The sequence below is a fragment of the Amblyomma mixtum genome, chromosome 2 (assembly GCF_055824585.1).
Source record: "Amblyomma mixtum isolate Tamu chromosome 2, ASM5582458v1, whole genome shotgun sequence".
NCBI lineage: Eukaryota > Metazoa > Arthropoda > Arachnida > Ixodida > Ixodidae > Amblyomma > Amblyomma mixtum.
The window spans coordinates 294,262,037-294,285,136 of record NC_143013.1 but is presented as its reverse complement, the minus strand read 5'-3'; the positions used below and the strand labels follow the sequence as shown (position 1 = coordinate 294,285,136).

General features: G+C 46.2%; 1 protein-coding gene across 1 annotated transcript in view; it reads right to left on the bottom strand.

Moving 5' to 3' along the window:
* LOC149364528 (uncharacterized) overlaps positions 1-23,100 on the bottom strand; it is a 180,765-nt gene that overhangs the window by 32,554 nt on the left and 125,111 nt on the right. The window contains exon 2 of the mRNA XM_089570143.1: positions 6,493-6,619. Within this exon, the coding sequence (XP_089426269.1) occupies positions 6,493-6,619 (127 nt within the window). The remainder of the gene's footprint in view (positions 1-6,492; positions 6,620-23,100) is intronic.

Genomic DNA, 23,100 nt, shown 5'->3' with positions numbered 1-23,100 from the left:
GTCACTTCTTCATGTATTCTAGCTGTACAGGCCTTGCTATGTGCATTTTTATTGGTTACAACGATGGATGTGAGAACAGAAAAAACAACAACCTGAGATAAGTCTCCAAGTTATCGACGAACGTCACAACACCCATATCGATGCCAACGATGTTACGAGGAAGAAGAAACTCCGCGCCCTTTAACGCTTCACTTTCGCTATTTTCCCGGTATGACCTAGCTGCTTTATCCTTCGCACATATAGAATACGATAACATATGGACGCCTTTAATAATTTTGTTTTCTTGGCATCGCTTTTTTTCCCAGCAAACGCGCGTGGTTCGTTATTCTCGTCAAGTCAGATCGGTTCGATCAGGGTACCGGAACAGGTGCCCCTGCCGTCGATGACGCTGCCTCTTGCTCTGTTTCCAGAGGAAGTGGCCACAAGCATCAATCGACCAGCGGCTCTTTCGGTTTCCGGATTCATTTCTGCCGACGTAGCAGTTCCTGATTCGCAAAGAGCCACGGAACTTAGAAACCGATCGAAAAGCTCCAAGAAGTACCGTCAACAGCGACACGGTACACTCTACTCGCCTCAGTTGGTTCTTACAGGAAATTCGTACCCATTCTCTGGGTCCTCTATTGCATTTCTGAAGTGGTAAGAATCTTCCAGGAAAACAAGAAACGATAATTCAGCGCCCATTGATGACTTTGGAGGATAAAAGGGAGGACAAGATTTCATACATTCTCAGCAAAGATTAATTAGCCACTATGACAAAATCATATCAGCGTCTTTTGTTTTGTTCTATTTATTTCGTTATACTGTCCATAGTACTGCTGTTCAGGCAGGAGAGGTTTCATCAAGGCTGGTATTATTGACTTCGTAAACACAGCTTGAACGCATTCAAAGACTTACGAAGTCAAATTTCCATTGCTCAACATTGTTGGAACAGCTTGGTTTTTGCAAAACACGGGAGCACCGATTGATTGAGAAGTGATATTTTATTTAATGGATGGCAGCAAATATTTGCCCCTTTGTAAACCTGCTTTTTGTTCTAAACTGAAGAGTGAGTATAAGAATTTATGTTTTGATATCGGTCATCTTAAGTGGAGCGGCTCCTGTCCAAGCTGTCTCAGCATATTTGAACCGATGACGTAGGCCTGTAATTTGGCCAAATAAAGCGTACAGCGAGTCGCTGTATACGCTTCACCCCAGCAACACTTTTTAGCTTAAATGTAAAGTTTGACTACTCGCGAGAGATATGGCTCAATCGCAGTGCCGACAACCATATGATCCGCATGGGAAGACTGCGTCCCGTGAACCCCAGGACGACATATCCAATTGTTCGAGTGTGCGTAAAGCATCTCACTCATACCAAACGGCTACTGTTAAAGAACAGCTTATGACGGCCTTCACAGCATCGATTCAATATACAGAGCTGTAAAGAAGGTGGTTATGCGTGCAGTTGAAGAAGAGTTGACCCTTCCTTTAGGGGTTCTATACAAAGTGTGCCTGACCCCCGCTGCTTTCGTGTCTCGTCTATACGAAGCTTTTTCAAAGTTCAAGCATAAGTTTGCGCAGCATATGTGCATGTAAGTATGAAAGAGGCCCCACATACGACACACGCAATGTGTATGGCCGAGTGCACAGCGTCGGGTTGTGAGGGGCGCTGGCATCGCTATACAGATGAGGTGAGTTCAGATCAGGAAGGGGGTCGAGAAAGAAGAAAGAACCGAGGGAATAAGGAAAGAAAGAAAAAAAGAAGGAAATAAAGAAGGAAAGGAAGGAAGGAAGGAAGAAAAAAGAGGGGAAAACAAAGGGAAGGAAAGACAGAAAGATAATATGAATGAAAGAACGGAAGAAAGAATATTTACACTGCGTACATTAACTGCAGACAAACACGCAGTTTCTCATCGACAAGCTCGCTTGAAGCGCAGGCTTCGATATACAGATGAGAGGACTCGTATAACAATGGATCCATGTCTGAAAAGAAAAATAAAAACAAAAAGAAATGCTTTTCTTGCAGCTTATACTTTACATCTGGAAGCACACTGCTTTTTGCGTTCTGCCTGAGACGTGCTATATATTAAAAAAATAAATAAATAAAAACCACACGAAGAGAGTCGCCAACTGCTTCAGTAAGTGCGCGGGACCAGCGCCGTTGCTTGGCGTTACATCAACCGACTGGTAGTAGTACCGTGGACTGGGCCGATTTATGCAGCGTGGACAGTGGTAGTCACGCGATCGTCGAACACTGGCGCCGTAGACGCAGCCGCTTCGGGAGGCTCACGCAAATGCGGCGCTGGCCATTTGCGCGCGCTTCGCCGAACGGGTGCAGCTGCGTTATACGGAACGACGTCTGCGTCTTTGTGATGCTGGTCGGCCGGGATGGTCTCCGAAGCAACTGCCGCGCGCATTTTTGCATCGCCAGACCACGAGAGAGATCGATAGTGGCCCGCCGTTATCGGTGCGGTTGCATGAGACCCCTTCCCCTCCCCCGCGGAGGTTTTTGTCCGCTTTGGAGCTCGGCGACCTCGGCTCCTAGGCGCGCCCCTCACCGACTTCCGCCGGCCGTGGCACGAGGCACCGTTCGAAACTCGGAACCGACCGACCGATTCCCCTGTTTCCCGTTCTGTCCTTTATGCTTACTTATGCTCGGTAGCCTGGCTTTCTGTTGGATACGTTTTCAGTGAAGCCACTAGTAGCTCTGTGGCCGGAAAAGGCCAATGCATCGGTCGCCTCGTAGCCGTTCCTTGAAGTTGGCAGTCCGTCGAAGAAAATGCGAATAAGGCAGGAGAGGGAATCAAGAACGTGGTAGGTACTTTTCGTGGGAACGAGAACACATTGTGACGTCATGTTCGCTTACTGTTCTTTAGGCATGTTCAGTTATGGACAACCTAACCTGAAATCATGAAGCGACGACCAAAAATATATCGGTGGTTCTGTGCAACGACGACAGGGTGCTGGCTACTCGTCTTACCGAGTGCAATAATTCAGCGGTGATGACTCTTTTGAAGGAACACTTGCGAAGCTAAGCGACCGATGCATAGTGCAGTGAAAAAAAAAAAACAGAAAAAAAAACCTCGGAGGACACTTAAGCCCCCGCCTTTAAGGGTATGACGCGAAATCTTTAATGCGTCTCCTCAGCGACTCCACTTTTTCTGATTATAATATCAACCGATCACGAGCTCTACTAATGTTACCAGAGTGCATGACACACCAATGTCGCGTGACACAAGCACACAGTTGTTCGGGTACACTCAACCCGTCGTCACCGACAAGTAATTGTCTTCGCGCTTAATCACTACTCCCTTAATTAGTGCCCCGCTAATCATACCTACTCACTAACATATTGTCGTAAGCTACCATAACATGTGAAAGACCATGCGACATATACATTTTAAACCCTGTTTTAACCAAGCTGGCGAAGCGTAGGGGCAGCATGTCTGGCTTTCAATTCAAGGGTCAGAGGCTCGGTTCCCGATTAATCGCCCAAATTTACATTCCAGCGCAATTCATTTCTTTTAGATACTTACATGCCATAATTACGTTTCTGTCATGCTGCGACAATTTAATCATAATTGATGTAATCTTTGAATCACTTTTCAATTCCACCACAGCACTTGTGACATCGAAACTTTTCGACCAATCCGGGGTTTCGTGACTCAACAACGCCGACGGGACGACGCCGCCTTTTCCTTTGTACGGGACCCTTAGGGCTGTGGCGTTGAAACATTGCTATACCGGAAACGCTCAGAAACGGGTCGCAGGAGTGATACAAGGCGCAACAAAGGCAAGATCTTCGGTTGAGCATTTGTCCTATCGGTTCATACTCTCGTAGCTGCACGGCATCACGGTCGCTTTAACTCCTCTCTTCGTCCTTTTGCCTTAAGGTACTATTCGTGCTTTTCCGTGTATATCTGTCCTTCGTTTACTCACATCCTGAGATATTTGTATCGGCCATTCTAGGTATTTCATGGACTTGACTTGTACTGTAAGCAACAAATCAGTTGTATCGATGAATCACGCCTGACTTAGCTGCGCTTAAACTGAAACCTAGAGTGTCTCATTCGCCTCCACAACCATTAAGCATAGTTTGGATATCTTTCTAGTCATCTGCTAACAGTACAATACTGTCCCCGTACATTAAACCCGGAAGCCTTTGCTCAGCGACTTTGCCGCCTAATCTGTACGACAGATAATAACTTAGGTTATTTGCTTGTAGCCTTCTTTCTATATTTATTACATGGAAAGTGTGTCAGCGTCCCCTGTCCTTTCATGCAGAGAGTGACGTCATTTGCGTATCTCTGCGTTTACTTATTGGCGATTAAACTAAACACCCCTTTAAATAGAACGCCTTCTAAACGCAAGTCGCACGATGCTTTTAATTGTGAATGAGTTTAGTCGTTAATATCGTACCAATATCGATTGCAACACGTATGTCATTTAAACGAGTTTAAAAATACCACGCTGGACAAAAAAAGTTAGTGATGGCTGTGTGGCCTAAGCCGTCACTCACCCAAATTGCTTGTTATGCGGAGGCGTAGGTTGGAATGCAGCTCGGATTGCGAGAATTTTATTCCTTGTTTTTAAAATTCGGACTGAAAACTCGGCAATGTAAGCTCATTTGCTCGCGACGGTGTTCGTCTAAATTTGCCGAGAATGGAAGCCAGAAGAAGCACGTCGGGAATTTAGAAACAAGCGCTGAATTCCAATTGAAATTCAGTTGCGAAGCGACGGCTGATATATGCGCCATATGTGATCCACTCAGCAGATCAAGGCGTAGGATTCAATTGCATGAAATTTCAAATGGAAGTCCGCCCTCATCTCGCTTGTTTTTCTTCACCCCAACGGTATATATTCTGTAGGAAACCTTTCGGACTGCAGTAAGGTTTAATAGCATACAACTGAGTCGGAAAAGGAGTTGGGCGTGGACAATCAGAGTGCTAGGCGCTCTGCTCCGGCTGTTTTCGGAGTGCTTTCGGCTTTCGAGAAGCGATCGTCTTTCTCAATGTCGGCTAAGACGCAAGCGCGTACAACTGACATAGAACATCAGGTTCGCTCTAAAAGAGTGAGCAGGGCGTGACTTCTTTATAGTGAGGCTCAGTTGACGAGTACGGTGTAGCCTAACATCCGTGGAAAGCCGCCGAGCACTCCTACACGTGATAGACAGAACTATAATGGGAGGAAACGTAGAGATCTTGGCCGCTGCAAATCTGACGCTTGCCTACTACTCCTCACTACAAGGAAGAGTATGGGAAGGAAAGGAAGGGAGTGAAATGGAAAGGTAAATAAAGAAGTACTCCGCAGTTTTTAAGCTGACTCGATGACTTTTCAGGCAACGTCATTGTGCATTTCTTGTTCTTTGGGTCCTCACTAAGAGCTGCATATGACGCCATTCATGTTCATGAGCAGATTTGAGTGTACTCTTGGACAAAACTCACCCGGAGACCGCAGCGGTGGCTTAGTGGTTTGAGCATTCTCCTCGCATGGGAGAGGTTCAGGGTTCGACAGGCCGTGCCGCCGGGTATCCACAGGTGATACAATGAATACAAACATTCGTCTGGCCCGGTTCTCTGCTTATTTGGGGCGAAATGCTTGAGAAATTGGCTTTTGACACTATCTTTTGTAGACGAAAATACCACGTGCAATGGCGTTTTTTGACCAAAGCTACTCGTGCTGCGCCATGAGAATTCGTGATCATAATCTTAAGAGTCACACGGACTCCCTTCTATTTCACTGCGTCTTGCAACACCTGTGGCAATTATTTTCCGGCCTGTTTCCTAATCCTGCCATCCCATCCTGTTTTCGACATCACCACTGAAATTCGGCTCTCGTGGTATCCCCTTTCGAAACCCAATAACTACTCTGTTGTCTCTTCTGCGCTTTAGATGAACTGCTTGAGTACGGCTTTTCCGAACTCTCCCAAGAACACGTAAATTTATTGAAGGCTACTTTGACAGACCGCACACGTACAACGATTCTGTAAGCTGCAAAGGATGTTAAACCCTAATCGACCAAAACCAAACCAAAGGATAAACATGACGCCGACTGAACTTTCTGAGGTCGTGCACGTTTTTATAGAGAAATTGCGAGGGAACGATAGAAAACATTTCCTCTTTGCTCGGTTCTCTCAGAATGTTTTGTACATAGCCTTTACATTTACGCAAGCCTTTAGATTTGCGCACGCCTTTACATTTACGCTCGAAGTTTATGTGACCTTTTACACATAATGTTCCTTACTGACAACACCTTTTATGCAGTGTGGCAACTTTAATGTCACAAATAATAATAAGCACGCCTGGGAATGTGAAAAATTGGCTTGGCTTAAATGACCGCAATGAAAGCAAATTCACTGGCGAAAAGAGATAAGAGAGTCGGAAAGAAAACCTTCAGGTCGCGCTTTTTCGATACTTTAAGCAGGTCCACGTCAGACCGAAAAGGCTAGACCGTGCAGCTCGTAACTATTCTTCCGCCTTCTCATAGCCTGCGCCGCTGCGAATGTGCACGCACCTGCAGACGTGGTGCAGTTCCCGCTTGCTGGTGACCAGGGTGATGTCCTCGCCCTTGGCCACGTTCTCCAGGTACACCAGGCAGCGCTGGTACTGGTCGTTGGTGCACCGTTCGGGAGACGAGGCCGCTGTGGGAGGGCAAAATAAACGAAAAAAACGTCATATTACTAGTTGCTCGCTTAAAGAAAAGTCAAGGTAAGGCCAGGTACGTGGTCACAGCAAACGAATAGGAAAGAGCCCAGGCGTGTCGACTGGAATCAGTGCGGCCACTACCATTTCTTGTCTGCAGTCGGGCACGCCTGAGTAGGCGTTACATGAAGTGAGGACGCGAATTCAGATATGCACGTATTAAGAAAACCAAGTCTGATGAACTAAAGTGGCTGTTTGGGCTTGTTGGTCAGTGTTCATGGTTAAAGAATGCAACGCGAAAAGACAAGGACGAACGAAGAAGTGGATAAGTGCCAGTCGTGTCCACTTCTTCGTTTGTCCTTGTCTTTTCGCGCTGCGTTCTTTAACGATGATAAGAAAACCAAGGTCCATTGTTTTCTTACTATACGCTTATTTGAATTTCGCTCTTTTGTTTGTCTACCAAGTAGCATGCCAACTAGGCACAGAAAAAATCTTCTCAAAGCCTGGGTATAACTCGTAGCCTCGTACTATCGAGTGCCAACTAATTTCATGGACGAGTATTGACGCATGTTGATTTGAGCGCCGTCGAGAGCTGTAACGTATACAGGACTGCGCTCGAATTTGAGATCCTGCATTTAGTCTGGGATCATGGATTAGACCAGAGGGACGACCACACTGACCGGTTCGTTCAGAAGCTGCGACCAAAGGACACGGGTGTTTGTTGAGAGCGATACAGAGAGAGAGAGAGAGAGAGAGAGTGTCACTGCGGAGGAGACGAACGGGCAGGGACGCTTTTAAAGAAATGAGCATTACACGAGAGTAACCAGTCGATATTTAAATTTCGGAACACTACACTCATGAGCCGCACTCCGCGAAATCCGATCCTGTCCAGCCGCGGTGCCGGCCCGGAGACTGGCGACACTTATCGAGCGGTTCTCCTACCACATTCATTCCTATGGGAAAGGTTTTGTCGTCATTTTGATAGTAAAAATGATCCAGTGTGGAGACAGGCGTAGCTACACAAAACATATTAGGTTATTACTTTCTGTACCAGGCACGATGTAATTGCGTTTCAGTGCACGGACATCGGAAAACGAGACCGTACTACCAAATTTTTTCATATCACTTTTTTTTAGAGGTTTATTGTTTTCATCTAAATGGATTAAAGTTTGCGTGATAACTTGCTATTCCTCTTAGCACAGCCGGTGTATAGACTAGCCGCGATGCAGTTTTCATTTCCATGTCTACCGTTTCTCAATTTATTCTTCAAGCATCTTTCAGTGTATGAGCTGAAACGAACGCCGTTAGCCGAGAAGATTAAAGCGGGACTATTTATATCGCACATTCCAGCTTAACCTCATTCGTTAGGTAATGTAAAGACAGAATTGTGGCTGCAATTTACAGGTTTGACGGGTAAATAGAGCGTTTAAACGGGGAATTCGCTTGAATGGTTGATACTACGCGTGTTTCCTTCGAAAGGTGTCTCTTAAAAGCAGTCAGCGTTCAGTAGAAGCGTTTCTAATAAGGGGTGTTCAATAACTTCCCCCTTTTGGGATTTCATATTTTATATTGAGAAACGAATATGAAAGACTTTGCATGCTGAGGAAATGGGAAATTATTCTTCTTTTAGTCGCAAATCTATTACACTTCTGATTCCATTCTAGTTATGAGTTAGTTGTTTTTCACTCCCCATTCTACTGCAATTATGATTATTTTCCAATTCCGACAACGCAACTACGCAAATTGTGCCCCAGTGATTGTTCGCGACGAGTTCTCATACCCTAACCGTCGCAAAATAAATACTTCCAGCAGGCCTCATTTCTTCGCAGGATGCTGTATATGCGAAGGATGCTGTATATTTTGCACGTAGGCCTGCTGTTGTCCGAGTTATTTTCGTAATCATTTGCATTTTTGTTGAGTTATTCTCCGTCCGGTAGCGTCTCTCTCCTCTTTTCTACAAGTGCAAAGGATAGGGGGACCGAGACAGGAGGAGATGGGGACAGTTGACAGATGGTCCGACGCCACTGGACAATGTTCACCTCCATAGTATTTCTAATTATATCGCACCAAAAAGGCTTGAATGGTCTTCGCCAGCGTCTACGTGCCCTATTCTCTGCATGGGGTCGTGTAATATAGAGGACTGAGCGTTTATCCTTACCTAACTTAAAGCCCGCACTTAGCGCCTGGGTTCTAACTCGGTCGGGGCGGCCGTCTTTCGATGGAGGCGAAACTCAAAAGGCGCCCTTGTGCTGTGCGATGTCAGTGCATGTTAACGGTCTTCAGATGGTCGAAATTACTCTGGAGCCCTCCACTGCGGCACCTCTTTCTTTTCCTTCCTTACTTCCCTCATCACAGGTTTTAAGTGTCCACCGAGAAGTGAGGCAGTTGCTGCGCCATTTCCTTTTCATAAAAACCACTAATGCCTGTTTTCTGGGACGAAGAAAAATGGAAAGGATATACTCTTTCAAGGTCAACAATACAGCGCGCCATTGGTATCGCCAACAGCCAGCCTCATTCTTCTACTGAATGTCTTAAATGTCCTGTCTCTTGTCCGTTTCTGCGCTAATTTCTTCAGAGAATCATTCTTATGCAACGGTGTGCAAAGACTCTTGCATCGTTAGAAAGAATGCATCTTCTAAATAGTGGGGCTATACAGAATATTATTGTGCTACCGTGAAACAAGACAATCCAAACTGCCATCGGAGTGTAACATGTTTCCGTTGTGTTACCCAATAAGTGAACTTGCAGCTGAGATAAATACAAAACTTTTTACTGCAATGGCATTGGGTGGGCCAAGAATGCGAGAACTGTCCGGCGTCGGTGTCTGTGTGAAACCTTCACCTGCCAACCGGGGCAGGTGGTGTTGAAAGGGATTTCCCTCTCTCCACCTGTCACCTGCCAACCGTTACCCTCTCTCTTCTACCTTCTTCCTCTCTACTTGTAGGGGACAGGAGGGAGACGCGGGACTAAGATGGACTCAGCAAAAGTGAATAGAGAACATTTTAAGAATAGTATTACCGAATAGAATGTGGATTGGAATGGCATCAGAACTCAAATAGAAACGGAATTGGAATTTATTTTTTATTTTATTTATTGAATACTGCGGACATGCTGTATGTCCAAGCAGGAGAGGGAAATACATACAGGAGGGAAAAGCAAAACAGGTGCGATAGTAACGAACGATATAAATAAAACAAAACAAGCAACGCAAAAGTACAATTGAGAACGCGGTTACAGCACAGCTACTAAACCAGCAGTGAAAATCAAGAATGATTACAAAACAACGGAGAGTTCTCCGGTAGAGCATTCCATTGAGAAACTGTTCTCGGAAAAAAAAAGAAAACTTGTAGGCATCTGTGCGTGCAAAAATAGGTTTCAGGCTAAGGGCATGCTTATGGCGCGAGGCTCGTGTGGAATCATTAACGATGTAATTTTCAGGTCGGATACCAAGTCGAGAAAAGTATAATGAATGAAGGAAGTTGAGACGGGCTTTCTTCCTTCTATCTGCCAGTGGTTCTAAGTCTGCGAGTTTCAACATGGCGGAAGGAGAGTCTAGGCGCCTGTAACGGTTGTAAATGAATCGTGCCGCAAGACGTTGCATTCTTTCTAGTTTTTGGATGTCATCTACCGTGTAGGGGTCCCATACAATGCAGGCATATTCGAGACTGGGCCTTAGAATAGATTTATATGCTTTCAGTCTTAGGGCACTAGGGCAACCGCTCATCCGAAGCTTCAGAAATCCTATAACTATAATTGGAATATAGTGTTGAGTGAGGGACATTAGAATCAAAAGTACAATAGAATCAAAATTTGAGTGGAAACAGAATTGAAATAGATTGCCGAGCAAAAGGAAGATGCTATCACATTCCTCCGAATCAGTTAAATTGATCGTCCCTAAATTCTTTTCGAACTCCCCTCGAATTCGGTGCGCCAGGAAGGAAAGAGAAAACAACGTTTATTCGCGTAGGTTCTCAAACACTTACGTCAGCCGGGACAAAGACCTAACTTCTCCCCTTCCTCCTTACTGCTGGCATCTGTATGTCTGAAGCCAGCGGGATCGCAGGTCGCAGTTTAAATTTGGTTCGTCAAGGCGGAACACATCAGAACCGAAACAATCCCGTCAAAGGCCTTATATCCGGACCAAAACTCTCAGGAACGGGCGGTGCCCCTGAGAGAGAGCCGGTAAACAGCGCGCGAAAGCTAGAACTTTCGCGCGTTCAGGAGCCGGAACAAACAAGTTGGGCTCGAAAACAGCGGAGCCAGCTTGCGTCACGGATGGTCGGTGGGCAGCGGCTGACGTCATCGTTCTCGCGAGCTGGCCGTGATGAGATTGCGGAAGACAAGCGGCCAACCACGCGTGGAACATTTTCGCTCGCTCTGGCAAAACAATAGAGTCGTGCTAATGGCGGCTCGCGGGCACACAAGTTGTTTATCATCGCTGCGCGGGGGCGTCCGGAAGAACCCGTGGACAAAAGGGTATGTTGCATGCAGGTGTATCTACAAACGTGCCAAGCCCAGCTACTGACCTTGAAAGTAGGAACTTTCGCACGCCACTGGATCCTCATTAACACAGAGAGACCACAATACACTTTCAAAACAGTGCAAATTGTTTGAAGTCGGTAAACTTTTTTTAATGCTGTATCCAAAAGCAGACCTATTTTCATTGCATACGCCTCGCGCCATCAGAGGGTACATTGCCTAGTAACATTTCTTTCCACGTACGTCAGCTAGGGCGTTTTGCTCGACCTATTTCTCGAGTTTTGTTCTTTAATAACTCTCTTAATCTTTGCAGTGCTCTGGACGCTGGGCTAAGCGCCAGTTAACTGGGAGGTGGGAGTAGCAAAGGTGATAGTGCGTTAATGTGGTTTCGAATTAGCGACGTGAACAAGTTTTATATGTGCTAGGTGCCTTGCTCTGACATTTATGAGCTTCGCTACCTGTTACAATCCGTGTTCAGACAAGTATGGGTAAGATTTGCAGCAAATGTAGTCCGCTGCGTCTACAGCAGTTCTATGCCGAGCATGGTAAGTTTGGTTCAGTTTGAGCTCAGTCGACGCAAGACGATCCCGAGAAAGCGGAACCTGAGTAGTGGGTCGCTGAATAATGCAACGAGGTGCAACGCTTACGTTGAAAACTGACTTCAAGACAAAAACAAGAAACTCTCCGGCAACGCTCGTTCGGTCCAGCTTTTCAAGCAGGCTAGGAGTGGCCGTTGCCATCACCCCGTATCTCACCCTCCTCATTTTCCTCCTCACACCCACGTCCGTGGATATGTGAGAACACTGTGAAACCGAAACGACTATGGACAGTCTATAAACTGTCCAAAGATTTTTTTTAGGGGGGGCTGGCTTTGGAGAGGTTTGATTGATGGCTAATAGAAGAGGCTTATATGCTGGAGAGGGGTTAACTGGACTGGTGATAGTAATGATGGCGACAGCACTGCTCGACTTTAGTTCTGTCCTCAGGTCAAAAACAAAACAACAACAACAACAACAAAAAAACGAAGGGCTCTACTATGACGTTTTCGCATCCCGATTCATGAGCTTTTGTCTACTCTGTTGTTATCGCTGGGTCAGCTTCGAGCAGAGAATTCACTCGGCGCACATAACGCGCCATCGCAAAGTCGAAACACCTTTCAGGAAAAAAAGCAAAAACTTTTTCACGACGGTATTAAATTACCAATACGAAAAAGAAATATCAACCTCAGGTTGAAAAGAGGCGCTTTTGACGTTAGAGCAAAGGAGGCCTGACTCTAGGAATAGGCCAGCATTAGCACCAATAACAGCATCTAAAAAAGAAAAAAAAAAAGATCACAGTGACGACGTTCCTCGTTGCCACGGGCCATTAAAGGTCATCGCTTCGTGCAGTTCGCCGGTGACAATAATGGAACGCTGAGAGACAATGAGAGATCGAGGCGTGTCGGCAGAAAAGAGCCTCAAACTATGGGTCCCAGGCAGAGAAGGGGCGGGAAGGCGGCGGAGGAGTACGCGAGGGGGTCTCAACCGAGGACTGCGCAAGCGACAACGGGGGAAGTTCGGGGCTATAGTTCCCGCGCAAGCAGTACGCCGGCCCGTGTCGGCCCCTTTTCCGTCGCTAATGAGGCTACTGGACCCTTTGTCGGCAGGTGCCGTCGACTTTGCATAGGCGCGCACCCCTTGATGAGAGCCCGGAGACAATGGCCGAGCATAATGCACTCGTGGGGGTAAACGGCCCTGCCTCAGTCTCTTCTCTCTCAAAAGCTCCGTCCGTTGTCGAAATGCTTGGTGCCAACGCGGTTCCAGTGTTTGCGTGTGTTGGAGAGAGAGGGATCTTTAGAAATTACTGTAGGCTCCGGTGACCGCAGCTCTCCTCGTTATGGACGAAATTCGATTCCACTGAATGAACTCAGCGTTGTGACGAATATGACGTCATCATCGTGCGTGGCAACTGCGATCATGAGCGCGCTAAACGCAGCGAGCCTTCATAAATGACGTAAGCAACTCTTGGTGTTTGTGTCTCTTGTCAGCGGTCTTCACAGCTAGAAGCAGGTTCTGCGATGGTCACAACAGGTACGGTTTGTGGAGGCAACAGAAGTTACAGAACACGTTCCGCTGTCTTGTTAGGATGAGCTAGTGGAGCGGTTGCCTAATGGTTTGAGATGCACCTTGATACTCCTCCTTTTCTAAGGAAATAAAATGATTGATTGATTGATTGATTGATTGAATGCGGGAGGTGCGGGATTCGATGCCTAGTGCCCGCGGGTACCCACCGGTGATACAGTGGGTACAAGCTTTCCCTGGCCTTATGCTCGGCTTCTACAGAAGGGGAAATGCTTGGGAAACAAGTCTTTGATACCACCTTGAAAAGACAAAAATACCTTGTGCCATGGCACTCTTTGGCCGCAGATGCCCTTGCGCCATAGAAATCCATCATCATTCGTAAGGAATCTGGGGCCACATTTTGTAAGGCCTCTTCTCCTATCCCATCCTTCTGCCTCTTAGCCAAAGGTCAGCCACGCCTTTCATAAAGAATTTTTGATCGACGGCTGTCAGCACTAACACAACAGGCAACAGCTGCAAATAGTAAAGAGACAAACCAACGAATCGGGAAATTAATCGTTACAGCTAGAATACGCTGTTACCAACTAAATAATTAAAAATGAGATATCTATGAAAAAAAAAACTTATTTTGCAAAGGTATCTATTTCGCCGGTATTAGACTTTTCCGATAGGTTCTGCTGTGAATTTGAACGGTGGTAACGCGTGTCCACGCACGCACGCACGCACGCATGCACGCACGCACGCACGCCAATAAACTATTCAAAGAGTGCCCATAGTGCTTATGCACCTGATATTTGCAGATTGCATTTCAGCTGAAGCATCCTAACATGAGCCTTATGCTCGTACATCGGCCTAACAAGAAGGCCTAGAGTTTGTCCTCTCTATTGTTTCTCGTTTCTTTTGCGCTAGTTAACGGGACCCGAACGTCATGTGCACCACTAGCCTAACTTAACGCTCCGGTTACAAGCATACCCTGCTCGAATCTCGGCCTAACAAGCATACCTCTTTGATTACCTTGTCTGATATAGTCAAAAGCACTCCCATGGATTTATATACAAAGAGAACTTGCATAAAAGATAACTTGCGTTCCAAGCCGTCATAAGTTTTGCTGATTTCCATGAGCGCCAACATACGCAAAGCGACATCGAAGAGAGCATCATGTTTCGGCCGACTTTGCATTATAATAAGCATCGGAAGCTTGCTTGTCATACCGTGATTGTTTAAATCGTAAGCATAACAGAAAAAAATACGCACGCGGTGCATATATGGTATGCATTTTTTATTTTTTCATAGAGAGGACGAAACTAATATTTAGATCGATCTTCTGAGCGCGTCGGTGTAAGCGGCGCAGCGTTTTTCGTTTTTTCTTTCGAGTAAAAGAAAAAGAAAAGAATGAAGTCTTCAAAAAAAAAAAAATTAAGCATGAACTGACTACGAAACTATGCCATAGAACAAACCAGAAATTCTGAATGAGCGTGTTTTTCACCGGAAAATTGTCATATGCCGTAAGATTCTACTACAACAATCAATATATCCGCCGATCTCCCCTCAGCAGGCTTGCATTTTCTTTGTTTTTAATAACGTTCTTGCTGTCATCAGAAACGAACCAGTTTATTTTTTTATGAGAGCCTTTCCTACTCGATGCCAACGGTGGACGAAATTTAAGAGAAGGATTTTGCTAAGCATCGAAAGAATGAACATTACCTTCACTATTTTCGCAACAATTCTTTACAGAAGAGCAAGGTTCCGGGCTAGTTGGTAATGCATTTAAAAGGACGAAACAGCGCGAAAAAACACGGACAAACGAAGAAACGACACACACACAGCACTCGTGTATGTGTCGTTTCTTCGTGTGTCCGTGTTTTTTTTTTGCGCTGTTTCTTCCCTTTAAATTCTTTACAATATCCCGCAGTTCCCTCACAATATAAAACTGATGTCCAAGAGTCCTAACTTCCAAGAGGAAGATCGGATTCTTGAGAGCACAAAACAAAAAATTGCGAGGACACTTTGGGAACTAAAGTGTTGAGAGGCGAAAGCGGAGGACACTATGCCTTGACGACTTCCGGTGGATGTGACGTGACACCGTTCCTGTGGCTATATTGATACCCAAATTGTATATCTTTCGGGGATCTTAAGTGTTAGTTACGCTTAATTTCACATTTTCCACCTAATTTGACACAAGCCCGACGTTTTTCCGACCTTTCTGTGACAATTTTCACTGTGCCGTGACGCCTTCCGGTGGATGTGACGTCATACTGTTCCCGTGGCTATATCGACATACGCTCTACATCGACGCAGTTTCGGCATTTTTGCCTATAATTAATTGACTAATTAATTTACAGTCATCAAACTTGGCTTCTAGGTTCATTTTTCCTCCTCTATCTGAAGCAACCATTGGTTTTCTTCTATCTTTTTTTTTTAGTTCCCGAGTTAAACACGTGTGACACGCTTTGTTAACGGACGGCAGTATGAGCCATTAAATGCTTTCGCATTAAAATGAACAACTATTGTGGGGGCTTCTCAGTCCTCTAGCCAATGGTTCGACAAGAGGGCCCTTCCTCGTCCGGGCAAGAGGGGGGGTTGAAAAAAGGGTAAAGTAAGGGGAAAGATTGGAGTGGAAATTCGTTGTCCAGGCAAGGAGGACTACGACAGAAAAACATCGTAAACAGGAAGTTGGATCGGCCTGTAAGTTTCGAGATAGAGAAAGCCAGCAGCACAGCAGAACAAAAGACAGGGAAAGTAAAAAGAAAAAAAAAGACGGTGGGAGAGGCAGATACAGGGGGTGATGAATGAACGGAGCGCGTTCCACATCGGAGGAAGACAAGTCCCCTTGTAGAAACGTTTGTTAGCAGACTGAAGCTCCCTGCTCAACCTCTGTTCATATTGTTTTGCCATCTCAGAAGAAAACATGTAAAGCAAAAACCAGATTGCTAGCATGAATACGGAAAGGAGGGAGTGCCGAACAGGAGAAAGAAACACGTCCATAAGGACGTGCGGCTGCGTATTGAATGTGTTTACGTGTCAGGCAACGTCGGCAAATATCATTCTACTTATGAGAGGTAAGATGGATGGAACAGATACGAAAGCTGATACCGCACTTTCAGTTTCCAAAGAAGCCTCGGTTCTCCAGCTCGCAGAAGCGCGAATAGTGTGAAATTTCTATCTTCCAGAGTCTCCTGGTGCCATCCATTTCAAGAACGCTAAGCGTAGTTCCACATGAGGCTTTTCGGGTGAGAGCTACGGAGCTGGCAGGCTCCTTTCGAATAATTTTTCCAGAACTCAAATACACGCCCGAAGGCCGTTTGTTTGAACCCTGGCGCGGGAGGCTAGCTAAAACACAGTTCCCCCCGATATATTCGCGTGTTATATATTCCTCGAATCCGTCACTGTCACCGGTGTTTTCATGACCATCATTCGTATCTTGTCAGCAGTTTGCCGTCAGAGCTTTTGGACCACACTAGTTACGTGGCCCAAAGTCTAAGCCCTGCGCCGAGCCCTGCATCCTATTTCTTGAGACGATCGACAGTGGGGGCCGCCCGTGGTCTCGGAAGTCAGCTGTCGATGGCACCCCGCAACTTTTATCTTTGCATCATCGCAATTCACTAGCGCTGAGAAGTTTGCCTCAACACCACCAATGACAGTAAACAAACAAACAAACAAACAAACAAACAAACAAACAAACAAACAAACAAACAAACAAACAAACAAACAAACAAACAAACAAACAAACAAACAAACAAACAAACAAACAAACAAACAAACAAACAAACAAACAAACAAACAAACAAACAAACAAACAAACAAACAAACAAACAAACAAACATGACGGCTGAATGCGGGGAAAGCCCACAATAAGTGCGATCGCAGTGAAAAAAAAGATTCTGATTTCAGAAACTGTTGGCTCCTTTTTTACATCCTCGCCCGCCGCGGTGGCTCAGTGGTTACGGCGCTCGGCTGCTGACCCGAAAGACGCGGGTTCGATCCCGGCCGCGATGGCCGAATTTTGATGCAGGCCAAATTCTTGAGGCCCGTGTTCTGTGCGATGTCAGTGCACGTTAAAAAACCCGAGGTGGTCGAAATTTCCGGAGCCCTTCACTACGGCGTCTCTCATAGACTGAGTTGCTTTGGGACGTTAAACCCCAATAAACCAACCAACCTTTTGTACATTATAATGGGCCTCGTATCTATCCTTTTATCGTCTACTTAATGAATCGTGCGTGGTTTAAGAACTAAACACAAATAGTCGGGCCCTCGAAATTTGTCGCTGAATTTTCTTCTTAGAAACGGTGGTTTCTGTTCACAAGAAAACTTAGCTGAATGTTCTGCAATACGCTTGATTGGTGACGACACTGAACCATGACCAACCCTTCTAACTAAAAAAAGGCGCACCTTATCTTGCGCCACGAGTCTAGAAACACTTGTAAGCAAGGCACGGCATATGAGCAGCAAGGCGTCGCTGAATGTAGCTCGACTGGCTGACATAATTTTCTGAGACAAAGTTGCGTGTAGGCACATTACGGCGGCAACATTTGTCGGGATTGCACGGGCAATCCCGTTGAGATGCGTCTTAGTTGCTCTTTGTATAGTTGGTAGGATCAGCAAAATGACGATCCCAAAAACAAAGTCTAAGACTGAAATGCACGGTGAAAGCGGAGAAAAAAATGGCTGAGGCTTAGCTTAGGTTAAGCCTAGTCAGATGCGAAGCATATTGTCGCCGAGTTGCATATCTAGCACGCCGCTTGGCTAGACGTTCTTCACGCTCTTCATCAGTCTCTGTAGCACGCCGCAACTTTTGCTTCTCATTCCAACGAGCAGCCCTGTCTCCAGGAGGCATCTCTATCCCGTGTACGCCTAGCAGAGGCAGGCCCTTGTATACCGCCGCTCCAGCATCACGTGTTCACTACAGCGCACCTAGCGGTAGAAGCAGGAAACACATTGGTCGCGACGCCTCGCGCGACGGCGCGAGCTGGGGCCCCGTTTCTCCTATGTCGTTACGGCACGCATCACTTGGTCCTCCTTGGTCGCGATGCCTCGCGCGACGGCGCGAGTTAGGCCCCCGTTTTTCATCTGCTGTGACGTCACGCATCACGTGGTATGGCATGGAGGTCACGAAAGGTCAATGGTAACGACACCGCCGCGCTCGAGGAGCTGGGTTGGGCTATTTTAGTATGCTTCGCATAAAAGAATGCAGCTAGAAAATAGTCAGCGCAATAGGTTCAGTAATCCTGGCAGCAGGTCGTTTAGCGGCTGGGGCCCGTCGTTTAGGCTTTTTGACAGCAAGAAGCACTGTCTGTACGAAAGTGAGCCCATCATTCGGGGACAAAAGATTGCCTTAAAAGCTCTCTCCTGAAGACACCCGATATCGAAAACCTATCAGTGACGTAATAAAGTGCACCATCTGAAGTGTTTTCAGGCCCCTTTAATGGGCGCAGGTTAATGCGTATTCGCTTTAAGCGAGCGTCGTTGTTCCTTTTTTTGGCCGCTGAAAGTTAAGGCGGCATAAAAGTTTTTACTTTCGATTTTTTTTTGTTAGAAGGGGGGAGGGGGCGGGGTTTGAGTCTTGATAGTCAAACTTTCCTGTGGTTCTTTTTCTTTTTCTTTTAATTAAGACTGAAGTATTTAGGACAGGGAGTGAAAGTAATAAAAATCTTGAAATAAAAATATGATTTTTGATTACCTTGCTGTTAAGTGGACGGCATTATAGATTCTTATATTACAGAGGAAAACGAAAGACGAGTTGTGATTTTTATTTATTTATTAATTTAGTAATACTGCAGGCCAATACTTTGGCCCAAGCAGGAGGGGCATATCACAAACAAGAAAGCACAGAAAAGCGTATATAATGTAACATGAAATGCACATAATGCACAAAAAGAAGCACAAATGAGATCGTCAACATCGCTAACTTGCATAATGCATACAATACTGACATGGCGTACGCATACAATAATGCATACAACACTGACATGGCGTATGCAACAGAAATTATTTCCCGCCTCTAGTCAAAAGCACGCAGAAGTGGCGTATCTCTTTGAGTTTCGGCGTATGACAACGAGTGAAACGAATTGTTTAAAAACTTTTTAGTAAAGACTTCCAGCAACTTTGGCCTTCAATTCCCAGTGCCACCGGGTACGTAACCTTTTTGTATATGAGTAGAAGCTTTCCACCGGCCTGGCACTCAGCTTCTGTGGAGCAAAATGCTTGGAAAAATAGAACTTGGACCGCACCTCGTGTAGGCAAAAAAAAAAAGAAAAAAGAAGGAAACACATAGGTAATGTCACGGCGCTTCAGGCCGAGCTGCTCTGTCAAAGTTAAATTATGACCATCCGAAAATAATCCTCTGAGAAGTTCTGCACCGAAGGCCACAAATGTGCTAACACGGTTCTGTGCTCGCCTTTAAGCTCCGTTTTTTGTCGATGTGAGGCACTTTTATCACGTCTTATTTTTTTTTGTGCTCAACGAAATGTCACCGCCACTGACGACAGGCAATCGAGGCAGCAGCTCTGAGTTGCTCATCTGTTCTAGCTCTTTCAGAAAGACACAACGGAAAGATACAAAATCACGGCTGACATATTCTCTCGGCTCTTCCGTACGAACAAAAATAAGCAGGTTAAAGGACCTGGGAGCGCATTTAATTATCTTCGCAGATTCAATCAGGCCCGCCTAATGAAACGACGTGAACTTGACGAGGCAGCCGAGGAGCAGAAAATGAAAATTGAGGTCTGCGTTTTTGTTGTATTCAGGGAATACAACTACGCACAACAAAGAAAGCGCGCGACACAATACAGCGGGCCGACTAATCGACTCGGCGCTGGGCCTGACAAAGGCTTCCTGCCGCCACCGCCGTCACATAAAGTCAGCGAGAGAAAATCCTTTTTTGAAGCAAATTACAGCGACAAGCGGTCCCTGATTGGGCCTAAGTCGCTTTTAACCGCCGAACGCCTAACGTCACCCAGTCATTCTCTCACTCGTCCACTTACTCGCTGGATCACTGGGTAAAGTTTTCATTATCTTTTTTTTTCTATTTCCTGAGGTGAAAGCTGGGAAATTTACGGGCTTCATTGTTAAGCCGGAATAGAGAGCTCTGTCCCGTCACTCTGGTGACCTGACAGATGCCTTCCAGTGTGCGTTTTTTTCTTTGTTTTGACTCTTTTGGGAGTACCCAGCTTTTAACCACTGAGGCAGGTGGAGGGTAGTTAAGCCGAACGGAAAAGGGGTAAATAGCAGAGAAGCCAGAGAACGGAGCAGGTGGCAAGTGTGGTTTACCTGTAGAGCAGCCCTACTAGACTATTCGGTGCTCCTGGATAGGCAGCAGGTAGGGATTTACCGCCAGCACTTCTGAGAGTATTCCCAACGGCACATCCTACTACTAAGCATATTTGACTTCCCGCTCAGCCCTTAGTAATGACATTTCTTTCCAAGTTTCTTAAGTGCGTGTTGTCTCTTGTGTTCTTCTTTCTATCTTTTCTTGACAGAATATTTTCGCACGCGTAAACTCAACCAAAGTTTTAGTTTTTGTAAAGTTGGCTTCTTATAGCGCATCAAAGCGAAGCGTGCTGCAATCTTTAAAGGCGGACGCAAAAAATGAGAGCCTCTCGAAAAACGTTGAAGACGCAGGAATGAGGCGGAAACGACCTGTATCTTGCAGTGCTTTAGGTGTTGGAAACACTGCGAAAAGAAAACATACAGTTAAAAAGTTGTCTCGAGTGAAATGCAACGAAAAGAAGGGTGCTTAAAAAGCGAGAAAGCGTACCATAATAACAGGCGGAACGAAGGGGGGCTGCAAGGAGTTCAAAATATACAGAACAAATATCATCGCGGCGCTGCGGCACTGAGTCTACCATAGAAGTACTGAGAAAAAAAAACCGAACAAGAGATCTGACATCTAGTGCAACCACTTCATTAGAAAGAGAAAGCTTACATACTTATAGAATTGTGAGCACAAGAAGAAAGACTGGAGATCTGAGCCAAAGATAGCAGACTAATCGAAATTCGTCGAAAAGGCTACACACGTCGGGAGGCGCAGGTAGCCAATGGGCTCTTTAAGGAGGAAAAAAGAAGTGAGAGGGGAAAAATAGGAGACCCGGGGAAGCTTGTTGGATGTCGTGAAGTGCGAGAAATGTCCGTCCCTTAGGTTAAAGATATGCCGCGCCCGTGTTAAAGATCCGGAAATCAGAGCGGGAAATGTTTTATCGAAAGATGCCAAACACCCCAAGGAATAGATTCTGACGCAAACAAGAAAAAAACAACAACGTGAACTGGAAGCGCGAAATTCAGAAAAAACAAACTAAAGGCGTGATTCGCGCGAATGCGCTTTAGGCCATAGCCTTTAATCACGCATGTATAACGTGTGTTAGTAACACGCAGCCCATTGCTTGATAGGTCCCAGTTGTTTCCGGGCTCTTCCCTGCACTACTGTGACTTTTAGGAGCCTCGAAGCTCAATATAGTGAGGAAGGCCATTCTATTAATATTCATCCCATTTGTTTAGTGAGTTACGCATTCGGCTGCTGAACACAAATTTGGAAGATCAAATTCCTGCCGCGGCGGCCGAATTTCGGTGGAGGGAAAATGCCAGAACGTCCGCGTGATGTGCGATGTCAGTGTTCATTTAAGAACCGCGTGTCGCCGAAAGCAATCAGAAGCCCCTCCCCTACGGCATCCCTCATTGTCCATGTAAAGCTTTGGCAAGGTGAAACATTTCCTACCCTAACGTTACTGTACAGTACCATGCCATATCATACCATGCCATGCAATACCATGTCGTACCATACCACACTGTACCTTGCCGTGCCATACTATACCATGCCCATACCATATCGTCCCGTACTGTACCTTGTGGGGTTTAAATGGGGGAGATAAATACGTATTCCCCGTTTAAGCGCGGCTGACATGGTTCAAAACCGCCCGGACCCCACCCCGTGGTCGCGAGCGCTACCGAGCGCACGCCGACCACGGCGGGCCTTGTTCTACGGGAACAAAGGAACGACACACTGGCTGACACAAACAAGGCATTTATTGCTATAACAGCAATAACGCCAGCTAGCAACAAAATACACTGAGGCATCGAGGATGTCCGACTCACCAGCACGGCTACGAGCGAATGTTCGCCCACGGTAGGGCAGAGGGAATATCTCCGAGGCCGGACGGGACGAGCTAGGGGAACATGTTTCCACACGAGGACGCCCGCGGCGAAGAGCGGAGCTTTGCGCGTGAACGTCCACACGCTATCCGGGTCCCAGGGAGAAGAGACCCCGTAGCTCCCCGCGAGCGCGCAGCAAAACGCCATCCGTGGCGCTGGTGTCGCTGCGACGCGAGCGCCCTCCCCTGTTAGTTACAGTAACCCAACTGAGAAGAGTGCGTTGCGGAGGAGCTAACTACTGTAGGGGGTGCAATGCGGGAAAGTGAACGCAGGGGACGAAGGCGTCCCCACAACCTTAACAGACAATACCGTACCATACGATACCATACTATACCGTACCGTATAGTAGTACCCTGACAATAGCACACCGTACAGCCAAAGGAGAAAAACCAGTCAAAAAAGACGAACACACAAGGAGAAAACAACACAGGACACAGCCTATGTCCTGTGTTGTTCTCTCCTTCTGTGTTCGTCTTTTTTGGCTGGTTTTTCTCCTTCGACATGCGATACCAACAGGCCCACCATTCTGCCCTGCACCGTACAGTCAGGCCGGAATGAAACGCGAACACGCATATGCTGTACTTTTCTATTTTGCAGCGAGATGTTCGTTATAACCGGTTTATGAATATGTACTTTGGTAGACCTTTTGCTCATAAGCATGACTTGGGATAGTTGTACACTGAAGCTGAAAGTACGGACGTAAGGGGTTTTCTTTTGTTCGCAGGTGCTGTTTGCGTTTCATTCCGGCCTGACTGTACCATACCATACCATACCATACCATACCATACCATACCATACCA